The 14,386-nt window shown below is 36.3% G+C and overlaps 1 protein-coding gene across 8 annotated transcripts in view; it reads right to left on the bottom strand.

Moving 5' to 3' along the window:
- The window catches only part of FBXL4 (F-box and leucine rich repeat protein 4), a 70,874-nt gene that overhangs the window by 34,073 nt on the left and 22,415 nt on the right, over positions 1–14,386 (bottom strand). For all 8 annotated transcript variants that reach the window (XM_041128806.1, XM_041128808.1, XM_041128797.1 and 5 more), the window contains 2 exons: positions 11,518–11,762; positions 1,484–1,697 (listed from right to left, as the gene is read on the bottom strand). In XM_041128806.1, the coding sequence (XP_040984740.1) occupies positions 1,484–1,697; positions 11,518–11,762 (459 nt within the window). The remainder of the gene's footprint in view (positions 1–1,483; positions 1,698–11,517; positions 11,763–14,386) is intronic.

Here is a 14,386-nt window from a genome sequence, read left to right as displayed (position 1 = left end):
GAAAAAGCCTTGTGAATTAGAGCCCACAGTCAAAATGAGGTTAGGAGATTTCTCCAAGATTTACAGAAAGACTAGTGATCTAGAAACAGAACAGATACACCCAAGCCACTGATTCAGCTCTGTACAAAAGGCACTTAAAAGCAGGGCTCACCAATTTATTTTATTTTTTAGTTTGTAGAAAATAATAATTGCTTCAATACACAGAGCAACCACCATAAAGTAACAAGTTACTGAGGGGCACTGGCTTCATGGTGACTGCCTGCATACCCCACAGCAAATGCCCATCATTCCAGGTAGCCTACCCTTTAATCTGACTACCTTGCATTATGAAATCACAATTACAGGTAGCTAGCTTGGACACAAACGTACATGTGATTTACAAAAAAAAAGGACAACAAGATGCAACTAACTTTGTAGCATGTGTGTTAGGTGTGAACTGCTTATAAATGAAGTGAGGTACTGTAACTTCAGACGACCCTTGGACATCTACTAAACAGAACCTACTGTTCCAGCTTCAGTTCTTCTATTACACTACAGCTTAACAACCCCACACAATCCAGTGTCACAACCTCACTTCTGTGTATCAAAAGCATAAGCAGAAGTAACACACAAGAAAATTCTTCTTAAAAGTTCACCTGGAGCTAAAAGCTAGAAAAAACTGCAGAGACATGTTTCCCCTCCACCATTTTGGAGGCCTACTAAGCAGTAGTGTTTGCAACAAGAGAAGCACAAGTATGAGAGCTTCCATGTAAACCAGAGTAGTACAGGTGCAATACGTAAGTAATGTAGCTAGTGAGAAGGAATGGAATTGGTTCTGATTCAAACTGCTGAATTTACTAGGATACAGCATTTTTAAAATGTAGTAAACTACAACAGTGGAGAAACCTGTAGCATGTAAAACCATTCCATCTTAGATAGGAAATGTGTTGCAGCAAACAATAACAACCCTGATTTAGGCAGTTGAGTAACTGTATAAAGGAGTAATTTTTACACTGTAAATGAAAAGTATTTTAAAAAATTTGTGTTCCATGTCTCACATACTACTACTATACAAAGACAGTAGGAATCTAGTAATTAGCAAGGCATTCTAAAGGAAAGAATGTTGAGAATTACAGTAAGTTACTAAACATGATAATTTCCCAATTATATTGCCAAATACAGTCTGACTGGAGTACACTTCAAAACAAGAGAAAAGATTTCACATTTGTAGTTTCACTACATTGCTTAAAACAGCTGGTGAAAAGTCACCAATTTTCCATGCAAGTAAAAACATGGAGGCTTTTTATTTATTTTTGTTAAATCCACAAGCTATTTAGAAAATAAAAATATCCCATGGCTTTTGAAACTATCTTTGAATTTTCTGAGTTTACCTTTGAATTTACATGCAAAATTCTAATTCACTTTTTCATTAATGGAAAAAAAAATTACAACTTTATCAGGATTGAAAGTATTTATTGCAAAGGTTAAAAATACTTGTTCCTACCTCCACTTTTGTTCGGTAGAGAATGAGACGTTTTAGGCTGCCCACTTTGGCTATGTGGTTGAAAGCCTGAGGTGGTATTTTATCACATGATGAGAGATTTAATTCCTGAAGATTTGGACACATTTCAGTAATGACCTCCAAGCATGTTTCATTGAGGAAATGGCCACAAGACAACTCTAGACGTACTAGTTCAGAGCCACAAACTTTCAAGAACCTGCAAAAAACACATTTTAAGTGAAAAATAAACATACTTTCAGGTGGGAGTCTGAATACTGTCAAAACCTTATGCATGTAAACCAGGAAATAATTCCTTTCAACAATGAAAAGCCTACAGACCACAGCTCTTATGTCAGCTCAGTTAACTAATAGAAAACATGATTAGGTTAAAGTAAATTAATCATAACCACTCTGAAGAAGTTACTTCTGAATCAAATCTGTACAAATCCAGAAGAGACCAAACCAATTAGGTGTTGAGTTAGAGAGCAGTATTAAAAAAACAGAGGTAGTCTGAGAATCAAGGCTGTTTCATCAACACTGACTTGATACTGTATATAACCTAGATATTATACAATGTTCTGTACAAAGAGATATTTGACTACATTTTAAGAAACACAGAAGGCTATATAATGCTGTACATGGCATAAGGAGGCTAATGTCACTAAAGCAGTCTTAAAAAACAATTCTACCTTGAAAATTAATTACAAAAATCCTTGGGGGTGAACAGTATAGAGAGGGGTTTTTATTAAATTAACATCAGTCTTGAAAACTCTGTTTCAGTTTAGAAAGTTGGAACACGCTTCGTTCTTGCCATTTACTCTGAGACAATAGAGCAAAGTACAACACAGATAATGTTTGAAATGGTTTTAAACAGTCCCCAAAGCCAATTTTGACAATGGCCTGCAAGTTTCCACCAATAATTTCATATTCAAGATGATGTTAAACAAATAGTTTTAAATGGATGAACTACTCAGAAGTATTTTAAGATTTTCACAAAAACATCTCTTTCATTAACAAGTAAGTCAAAATCAACACTTTGTAGCTGTTCTAGAACACAGAGATTGCTAAGGAATATTTCATATGACTTTCATTGGAATTATAAAAATTGAAGATACCAGAAGACAAAACATCCAAAATTTAGAAACTTTGATGGTCTCTGCATAAATTACACCTTCTGTCAGAGATCTTGTGTCAGAAATTCAAACTCTATTTTACCTAATCCAAGCTTTAGTTAAAACACATAAGCTTATATCCCTTTTTGTTGCAAAGATAACATTCAAACTGTAAATAAATCACTAGGCTTGTAAGTTTGATATTTAATAGGAACCCCTCCCCCGCCATGTTTGTTGTGATTTTGTTATACTTTATTTTAATAGTTTCTCCAGTAGAAAAAACTTAAGTTCCTAACCTATGGGCTGCAATGAGTTCCTCTTGTTACTTCCTACAATAATGGAGCTACTTGTGAGAGAGCATGAATTAGTTTCTCATAATAAATATTCTGATCTGCTCTATTACCAGTTCTAGTCTACAAAAACCTTCAAACAGACAAAGCAGCTTTAGGTTCTGACACTTTCACTGCAGTTAGTTAGTATTACTTCTTGGGTTTAACTGATACAATAGAAATAAACGCCAGAGAGACACAAGGCTTCTGCTTGCACAAAAACTCCCATTGCTACAACTAAACAGGTATTAACCTTCCCAAGAATTTGCTCCTGCTGAAACTTAGGACAATATAGCTGCTGGTCTTATAAGCAGACACATTCAGGGAGGCATTCCTCAATGACACTAACAGTAGCACGGGACTTGAAGTCCATCTTTCAAGATCCAAGTTTTCAAACCTTCTCCTTTCCTTATTTTTTCATCGCTCAAGTCATACTTGCCCTTCATCATCACCTTTCTTTATTCCTTTCATCTTGCACGTTACGCAGCCTTAGTTTCATTATGCAGATCCTACACAACACAGAGGGGAAAGGAGATTCCAGGTTGGCATCTCCATCCCTAGAGATTTCCAAGAGTCACCTGAAACCTTGACTGACCTGATCTAGCGTTGGGGACACTGGCACTTCAAGTGGGAGCTTGGAGTAGACGACCTTCAGAGGTCCCTAACATCCAACATTTCTATGAGCCTATGCAAACAGAAACAAAGAGAGCGTCTGAGACATGAAAGGGCAGACATAAGCCCCAGAGCCACAGGGGTTCTGCCAAGTATGGCCTTCAAATCTACTCTTCCACTATTTTTGTCTAACTCTGTGGTCTCCCTCTAGAATATATTTTAGCTTGTAAAATCTGAGTTTAATCAAACACCAAGGACTTATTTGCTGTTTTTGTGCTGGATACAGTGAATTCACCTAGACTGGTAAGCCTTCTTATGCGAGTGTCAGAGCTGAAACGACATGACAATTCACAACAATTAACATCAGGTATTTAAACATTAAAATGCTATTTTAGACTTGCAACAGAGTTCAACACTGCCATGGAGAAACACAGGATGGAAATCCCCTGGAAATCAGAGTCGAGCCATATGGATTCGTTACTGATTACCAATTAGCCAATTCCTCTATTTAATGAGTGGTTTAACAATACATTCACACAGCTTCTTTCATCAACAAATTATCAGGTTTGTTTGAATGGTGGTATTTTCCATAAAACCTTGTCAATCGTCACTTATTATACCTCTAGATTTTAATTTGCTAACGGATAAATATTTTATGAATTACTCCATTACAATAATGGATGTTAGGTTAACTGCCATATAATTTAACAGGGTTTGGCTGTTACAAATGTTGGTACAGATCAATGTTTTTCTCCTTCTAAGACTTAAAAGTTAACATTACCAAGTCAGGGAAACACTCAGTTAACCCCCTAGACTTGGAGAAGAACTCCAGGCTCACCAGCGTGAGGACTTAACTACCCTCATAACATTTTATTTACATTCATTACACTTGAAACACACAGGCAGAGCGAACACAGCAATAGCAACGAGCATTGCACTTCATGGCTTTGGTACCTTTTTGGAAAAGGTTACTTACGAGACATTAAATAGAAAGGCAAGGGGGATATGGGACATGCAGCAGGGTACAAGAACGAGCTCACAGGCATGAAGTAAAAAGATGAACAGAAACAGGAGGAGGAATCTGAGGAAGTCACCAACCAGCACAGGACAGGGAACATTAGGCAGAACTGCAGAGTTCTCTGAATGATCAAGACACCCCAATCTGTGTTTGCACTTAACAGGCTGCTCAGTACAGAGGTTTTTGCTAACGTCTTTCTACATGGATCTCCAAAGCCGTACAGCACGGTACAACATGGGTTCTCATGCTTTCAGAACGAATGTGGCATGGCCTTCATACTTCTGAGACTTAACAGACACTGAAAGTCTGGCTCTGACTTAGCTCATTTGAAAACAAACAACCCCCCAAAAAGCACCTTCTACCCAAATCAACATATCTTCACATACCTCTCCTTTAATCACTGAGGATTGACTGGTTCCTCTTCTTAGTCTCTCCTCCTTTCTGCACAGTCATCCATCCCTTCAGTTTTGCTTTTATCATCAATATTTTATACACACAATTTCTGAAGTAATTTCCCTTCATCCCTTCATGTTTGTTATGAAATATGACTGACTAAACCTAGAATAATGTGAACATGTACATTTATTTTGCTAGACATTGGATTGGGCCTTTCCGTCTAAATTTATCCTTGTTCTGGACTGCAGTATTTCAGGGGTTTTTTTGGTTGGGTTTTTTTTTAGGGGGTGTGTTTTGGGGGGGGGGCATGGTTGGTTTTTGTTTGGTTTGGGTTTTTGTGGGGGGGGGGGTGGTGTTTTGGTTCGGTTTAGGGGTTTCTTAGCTTTTTTTTTTTAATTAAAAAACAAACATCTCACTTTCTATCACCTTCTGCCTGCTCTCAAGAGCTGCTGTTCATTTTCCCCACCTTCAGCTTCAGCTTTTGGGAATTAGGTTAGTCCTAGTGAAATCCTTCTGAAACATCAAATATCTACTAGCAGTTAGGACACTATTTGCTGATGCTGATGTTAAACCCGTCATGATCACGGGGCCACTTAGTCTGTTAACAACTTCCAATGTTGTAGTTCATGTCTGTATCATAAGCATATCCCATGAGCCAAAGAAGATCCAAAATTAAAATATCAAGATACAAGAGATAGCACCCTTCATGTCAGAACTGGCTCCATAAGACCTCCCAAACAAAATTCGCAAAATACCTTTAGACATATGCTTATGAGGGAACTGAACACATCACATTTGATCCAATGGTTTCTAATGGAACTGCACTGGATCCAAAACCTACACTTCACTGTTAGCATAATGATCCCCACTTACTCGATATCCCATGGTTCAAAGTTACTGAAAACTCTACAACAAGCAGGGATCACAGTTCAGTTCTCTCTCATCTACTCATCCTTCCTAAACACAAATAGCTACCTAGTTTTATGTTCCTTTAGTACAATTATCCCAACAGGTTTCAATCATGCTGATTTTACCAAATCTATTTTCAACGAAAATCTTAGGTACTAATTTTTTAGTTCTTGACATATAAACCACTGCATTTGGTGTTCAAGGCGGGGTGGGGGGGGAAACAACTTCCACTTAGGAACAACATAGGATTGGATAGATTTTTTTTTTCCTTTAGCACTTTCCCTTGTAGTGTTGGCCTTATGCTAGCATCCAGATCAGGGATGTTACCTCCATTACTTCACAGATATAACATTGCCCCATTTGCCTAGCCTTCCTTGGTATCTCCCTCCTAGAACCAGTATTTCATGAAAACACCCATTTCAGTTTGCTTCAAGCCAGCTACACACCCCCTCCAGCTACTCAGGTCTCATGCTTTTTGGAGCCTGCCACCAGACAAGAATACTGTCAAAAAACCACTTGGATTTTATTCTTCCTCATTTCACTACTAAGATCTTGAGGTCTTCTCTTTATTACTGTAGTTCTATCTATATGATTACTCGCACAAACTCAGCAGAGCACTTCATAATCTCAACCTGTGTTGCAGTTACAGTCTTGCATTTAATCCAATGACTTGTGGAATTACATTTTAATATACTTCTTAAAGTCATGTTCAGATATTTTTACATTCACAGTGATGCTTTTCCTTTCAGGACTGCTGTGTTACACAACAGCAGCAGCATCTAGTACAGATAATTGTAATAAAAGTGTTAAGATTGGTATGACTGGAGAACAAATGGGTACATACAGGCGTAGAAGCATGAGAAAGAACAAATGGCAATGCAAGGGCTGGTAGAGCGGTGTGTGTTGGTGGAAGTCAGATTAGCAGGTCATCAAGATCCTTGAACATATATATGTGCAGTTTCTCAGGACACGCAGATTAGGAGATGAAGGACAGAGATGGCACAGGATGGTGAGACTACACGCTAGACAAATTGCTTTGGACACACGTCTCAGTCGCCTTGCTGCATGCGAGTATGCATGCTTGAGAGTGAGACTGAGTAAAATAATTTTGTTTTTAAAATGAAGCCACCTTCCCTTCCTTTAAGCTATTCTAATTGTTACAATGTTATTTTCTCCTCTAGCATATATTACACTTTTTTTTGGTCAGCAAACCTTAAAACATTGCATTCAAGTAAGGAGAATATTAAGTCCCCAATCTTGTGCTTTTCTTAACACAGATTAAACTATTTCAGTAGAAACATGCAAAACAAACATTATTACTTAATCTCGATTACAGCAACCCTAGGTATTATTAAAAAAATGTGGAAATTAAAGCAAGAGACAGACGTGATTTTTAAATTGAGAATACCTGTAAAGTCACACATTACTCGAACTTTCTGTGACTATTTGATGTATGTTTCAGTAATTTCTATGACCTTCCTGCTAGTTTGATTCGTAGCAAAGCCTCATCAAGTTAAACACTGTCAAAATACACCTCTATTAAACAGCAACTAAAGCCTTCAAACGTTAACAACAACAAAATTGTCAAAGAAATATTCCTGGATGCGCTTGACATGCAAACACTGCATCACTAACCTGAAAATAAAACACTATTAATTCATTTTCACAGTATAAAATGTTAGAAGTAAATAAAAATCCTAATACCTCAGACAGTTAAAGCAAAAGAGTTTAAACAAGCTAATGACATTATCAGTGACACAAAGAAATCTCCATGCAGAACTCTGCTTTTAAACTGTCATCGTCCTTGAGCTGTTTAAACCTCAGAGCATTTATTCAGCTTCTCGGTATTTAGTATACCTCCAATCAACTTGCCTCACTTTTCCTACCTAGGTCTTACCCTCCCACGCTGATATTCCCCTGGCGTGAAGAAATTCACCGTACCTCTAACGCCAAGAGAAATGCAGCACTGCTTATGTAATGCTTGCTGTGAAATCTTTGCTTATTCCCTGTCACTTTGCATTCCAGACACTTCAGACTGCTCAGATGCTCATTTCATTTGTCTTTCACTTTTCCGTATACTTTTAGTTCAATCTAAACGATAAAGTTTAGTTAATTTCTATTATATGCTGAAATGAAAAATTTATGATAGTCATTTTTAGCCCTAAGGAGTAGACGTTATCAATAAGTTAAAATACCTTCAGCTTTGCCTCGGGATGTTCATATGCCCGAAGCATTTCATCTTCTCATGATAATACAGTATTTGCTTCAGTCACATTTCTTAAAATTACTCTTTTAAAAAATTTTCTACTTTAATACATTTTTGCAAGAAAACATATATTTTCAATTATTTCTTACCATCATGTCTGTATGAACCTTTTAAAGCAACACACAAATTTACACAAGCTACTTCTTTTAAGACTGTCATAAGAAACCACAGATAAAAACATTTTTGAAAGATATTTGCCAAAATAAAATTTGAGCAAGAATAGCATTTAAAGGTGCCCTGGCTTGCAAAAATCATAACCTAAGTTGTATAGTTGTACCAATGAAACTAACTCTACCAGTTTTGAATTTGACAGTGCCAACTGTAACACCAAATGCTGAGAAAAGTGCAAAAATAAAGAAAACAAAATAAAAAACAGGCCCTGTAGAAGTGAAATACTGTTATCTATGAGGATAAGGTATTTCAGTTTTAGCATTTTGCCACTTCTATACCGCAGCAATTTGTAGTGTTTGTGAAGTTATTTACAAATTTCATTTAGCAAATAATGTTTTTTCTCCCTGAATTGACAAATGTAGGTTGGCCTTCTAAAAACAGCATAACAGAGTCCTTCAAATTGTTACTACTTCTAAGCAGAATTCTCTACACCTCCAAGTAGTTGGCTTGACAGCCATTCCTCGTCGCTTATGCAGCAACTTACCACAAAATTTATAAACCTGAAGTACTGGAACAAGCAATTTAGGCTCGTTTCAACTCAATCTCAAGTTACAAGAAGACTTTTTCACCAATTAAATCCAAAATAAAAGATGCAGCTTGGTACTCTATAGGCACACCTTATCGCCTTATTTTAAAATTTCCTTTGCAGAAAGAAATAAGAGAATACCAACACCAGAGAGGGAGCCAAAGAGAGCAGGATAAAGAGAAGCCAACAAACTGATTCAGAAATGTTCATGCAGTAGGCAGCAAGAGAAGATTTTACACTAATAAATGTAGTGATACATGTCTTCTACTGTTATGTATAGAGACATACAGAAATATGTAAGTATTTAATTTCTGCGAAGAACAATTACAGTCTGAAAATCTGATTAAGTTTTTAGTAACAGTTAACATCAGCAGGTAACTGATAAGAGCAGCAACGCACTCTCCCCAGCCAACTGGGAGAACCTCCTCTGCAATACTCATATTCTGAAGAATAAACTGGAAAGAAAATTTAAGTGTGAAACAGAATTCCTAGAAAAAACAAAGTTCTTTGGAAACTCTGTTTTGCATAATATCTCCCAAAAGTTAGGCTGAGTGAGGAACATCTAGAAGTTCAAAAGGAAAAACTGTGGGAGTTCATGACTACGTGTCCCGGATGCTGCAACATGCACGTCGTGGTGGTGGTATCGTAATGACAGCCAGGGCAACAGAACTAAAACATTACTTGACAGATTGCTCCTTTGAGGAACAGTATCTCTTACCAGGAAGCTACTTTTTTTGAAGAAAATTACATTAATGCTTTTGAAAAGTAAGTGTTGTTCTAGTAAGTCTCCTTTATTAATAGATACTTCCATAGCAAATGAGCAGCAAATTTTCCTTTCCTGGAGGCCAGCAAATCTGACAAACATGCTGATGAAGAATGTCAAAAGGAAAATTTGTGTTTGGAAATTTTACTAGAAAAGACACTTGTACAGAACTGAGTTGCAAAACTATTTCTGTATTAGGTAAAAGAAAACTTTCAAAACAAGACCTAGTTACAGTGGAGAATTTTTGATTCAGAAGTGAAAATTCTGAGCAGAAGTCACACCTGAAAATTATTTACCTTACAACTTTGTTTCAAAAATTTACGATTGAACTGCATCTCCCATTCCCAGACTGCATGTATCTCTTCCAAGAAATACTTTTTCCTAGAAATACAGATAACTTCACAATTGTATCAATGTCCAAGAACACTTTCCCCCTTGTTACAAATAAATATCACCTGTTATAATGAATATAAATTGACCATGCTTATTCACAGATTATTAATAGTCAAACAATGAATATTTATTATTTTAGAAATGCTGACTATACAGCTGCTATTAGTTCAGCACTGAAGTAAAAAAAAAAAGTCATTAGCAATAAAGCCATTTTCAACTAAGTGGAAGTCAGAAATGCCAGAACTGCAAAGTTTGTAATTCTCTGAATTTAGACATTAATTTCTTTCAAGACTACAAAAATTCTTAGCAGTACTGCATGTTCAAAAAAAAATCATGAAAGATGCACATACTTTTAAGTTTTCAAATGACAGATTTAATAGCTAAGCATCAGAAAGCAAGCACTTCATAATTTCAGAGTTCAATTCTCAATTAAAGCTTGCATATTTATCCTCTGCCTAATGTACCCAATATGAAATCCAAATTTAGAAGAAACGTTTGTACCCCATTCAACAACTAGCTGATGTTTATCTCCTTTTTCTACCAGCAAGCACAAAAGAGCATAGGGCTCCTGGATTATACTGGAAGGTCAGGAAAAAAGGAGCAACATTCTCATCTTGACAAAGTATTTCTTCAAATTATTTTACTTCCCCAGGAGAGGCACCCAGGCACCAAAGGAAAGAAAATGTTCGAATACTTGATTTAACCTTTTCATTCAGAAAGCAAATGAGAGTTCAGACAATTTTTTTTAGATATATTAAACATTTCTGTTTCTTATCAGTCAAGTTCTGCTTTCACCTGCCATTGCTGATTACCTCTTAGTTGAAGCAGCAATTTTTGCTTAAATGAAACGCATTGATAGATGCTGTTTAACTAATGCAAACGAGCAAAGAAGCAAGAAATGATATGTTAAGAAAGCAGAGAACATGGCTGTTATACAGAGAAGAATCCCTGTGAATTTGCTATTTTAATGACCTACAGCACAGTCGTATTTTCAGCTCAGTGGAAGATGCACATGCAAACCCCCTGTTTCCCAACAGGGCTAATGTTTTAAATCATTTTTATGAAAATATTTGCATTTACATTGCACTCCAGTGATTACTTAGGGCCCATACCTTGTAAGCATGCACTGTAATCAGTTTATTACTGCAGCCATTCTAATACAGTCCTACTGATGACTCATTTGTACAAAGAACAACCGCAAACATTTTCTTCGTGAGACAGACTTTTGACAGCTTGGTTCTAGTGGAGTCTTTTAGAAGCCCAGGAGAAAGCAAAACACTGCTCCCCCTGAAGAAGCCTTTCAGTCACAGGCAGTTTGGCACACGCAGACTCTACATATTGAAACGGACTTCCGCTGCTATATCTAGTATCTCTTACTGTTTTAGCTGGGTTTTTTTTTCTACATTATAACAATCACACCCTCTATAGTAAATCAAAGACATTTCTTGTCTTTTAAAAAGGTTCCAAATACTTAGTGAAACTACTGTGCAGCAGCTCTGCAAACAGAGCTTGTCAAAATACTTCTGTACATTTAGCACTGACCTGCTAAATCCAGAAACAGAGATGGCTCCCCTGTTTCCAGTCCAAGATAAATTCAGCCACTGGATGAGAGTGCAGCGAGACTGTAGGTATTCCAGAGATGTGTCATTAATCCTTGCCCAGTAAGGTTGTAAACTGAGATGAATGTACTGTAGAGGATCACAGCAATGTTGATATAGCAGCTTACAAGTTTGCGCTAGTCTACACAGGTCTGGTACTGTAAGGTGACTCAAAATCAACTGGATGAGCTATATTAAAAACAGAAAAAAAGTCACAGATGGTCATATAGCACTTGAAGTGTTAAGGGAAGACTGCAAAGGAATAAGAAAAGATGTTCTAACTTCAAAGAGAAGTAAATCCTTTTACTTAAAAGTAACTTTGCAAATAAATCATTGATTAACTATTAAATAGGACTGCACTGCCTTCTCAATTTGACAACATATTAAACAAGAAAGGAAAAAACAGATCAGCATATGAAAGTGACAGGAAGCTTTCAAATTAGAAGTTTCTTTACCCATGCTAATTTAAACAGTGATATATATGTAAACACTATGTTTACATATTTCCCTTCACAATGTCTGCACTGCCATTGATCAGAACACTGAATTGGCATCCTCTTTCTTCTCTAGATTTGGTTTTTAAGATGGTAGCATATTTGCAGAGTACACGGAAAAAACCATACTATGTCCCAGTTTCCCCACACCTTGAACTGATTTTAGATTTACTCCTCTGCTCCCTGCTTTAAAAATCAGTGTTTTGTCTTCTACCTTATAACCTTTCCCATCCGTGCCAGACTATGCAACTAGGTAAAAAATTCAACATATTCACATCTTCTCTGACAAAGTAATCTCTTCCTTGCTGTAATACTTTTGAGAGCACTTCTGTTCTATGCCAGAGTCAAATCAGAAAGGCAAAACCCCTTTTTACCTTTATCAGATTGAATCATCTCAGCTTCAGAATAATCACCAGCCCTTCTGACTAACACCAATACACATTTTTGTAATGACTTATCTCACACTCAGAAATTAAAAAATATCCCATCTCCTATCATGGTCTGTTTTCCTTTCTAAAGGAAAATGAACACACACAGACACATAAATACTCACTTTAGGAAATAACAAAAATGCTCGACAACAAAAAAGAGTCTCCTTTAGCTTAGAAACTGAGAGAAAATATACTTGAAAAATGAAATCTAAAATATCAATGTTTACTTTACCACGGCTGTCTTTAACAGCTGTAAGTACCTGCACTCAAGTTATGTAACTAAAACTGACTGTTTTCAAGCAGAGTGGGAAACAGTAACTCACTGAAATGAATCAGTGTATATTAAAAAAACAAAACCAAAACAAGACAAAAAAAAACCAACAAAACCCCACAAATCAGCTTAAACTGAAGAGAGTCCTGTGGCCCTTTCAAAATACCTTAATGTCTTATATTTCATTTTAATGTCTTATAATGATTCATAAGACAAAACCGCCAAAAATCAGAATAAAATGCTTGACAAAGAAAATGAAGCTTTTCGTGAGATCCAAACAGACTGTACTTCCAAAGTACCAGTTTATTATGCAGCTAGCTTCCACCTCCCCTCCTCCCCCCTTCATTTTTGGAAGAGAAGAAATAAGAAAACAATCCAACTTCCTGCAAAATGAAAAATGTTACTTCCTACTCAGCTCCAGATTTAGTATTTGGATTTCAAACACGATCTACGACTCTTCAAAAAATTTAACTTCAACTCTAGTGCCAAAATACAGCGTTTGCATATACTCCAGTTTCTCTCAAGCTTGATTTCAAGCCTTCCCTCTTCCCTTCTCCTTGCTCCTCCTTTCCCCTAAACACAGCCCAAGCTTTTTGTCTCTGCAGGTGCCTAGAACTCTCACCTCAGCTTGATGCAGAGGATCTGCATAGACATTTCAATGTGACAGCAATACATATATAAAATATATACACATATATAATAACTGCGGTTAATATATTATAACCAACAAAGTTCGCTCCCAACTGACATTTAGGTTGTCGGCATTTTGGTATCTAAGAAAGCAAAATAACTAGGAGCTAACATAGATATAATCCCAAGTTAATATCTTGATTTTTGCGTGGCTCAGACCCATACTTAAGCTTAAAAGTTGCTTAACACAGTTTTGTTTGTCATTCTAATAGTAGATACCTAAACATATACCTATTTTTCTAAGACCATCAATTCACTTTAAATAATTTTCAATATTCTGAAAGACAGCTTCAGACTATTTTGCAATCTTTAGATATTCCACACTCTGTAAGCCACCTAAATATCTATTTTATGAATGTCTTTTCCCTCAGATTTTTCCATGCTTATTGATAAGTTTTCCAGAGCAGAGAGGTCAGCAATAAAGGCTGCACAGTTAGCTGAATTTATGTCTAAAATTAAGGTGGCATAATAAGGTCTGATAAAAACAAAGTAACACAAATTTTGTTCAATGGAAAAAAGAAGTTATTTTGTAACTTCTGAGCAGTAAAGATAATGGTGAATGAAACTATAAATGCCTCGCCAATGTCCCTTTACACCAACTGACGACTTCAATAAGTATTTCATAACATACAGGATGTTGCAATCTTTCCACACCTGAGATGAAATCTCACAATATGAATGTCTTAATCAGAAAAAATAATCCTTCTTTATTTTTTACTGAAATTATGCTACTTCATAATATCTAGAGTGAAAAAATACAACGAAATGTCACTACTATGACATTAAGATATGAGGTACTTTTTTTCTGGCTTTTGATTAAACAAAGATAACAGGTTCCAAACCAACAGGCTAATAACCATTAATCGTCATTAGTCTGGAGTCTGATGTCTGTCAGAAACTTGCTTTTTTTGTATGTCTAACCTAGCA

The sequence above is a fragment of the Aquila chrysaetos genome, chromosome 2 (assembly GCF_900496995.4).
Source record: "Aquila chrysaetos chrysaetos chromosome 2, bAquChr1.4, whole genome shotgun sequence".
NCBI lineage: Eukaryota > Metazoa > Chordata > Aves > Accipitriformes > Accipitridae > Aquila > Aquila chrysaetos.
Note: the sequence above shows the minus strand (reverse complement) of the source record. Positions and strands in the feature narration are given on the sequence as shown.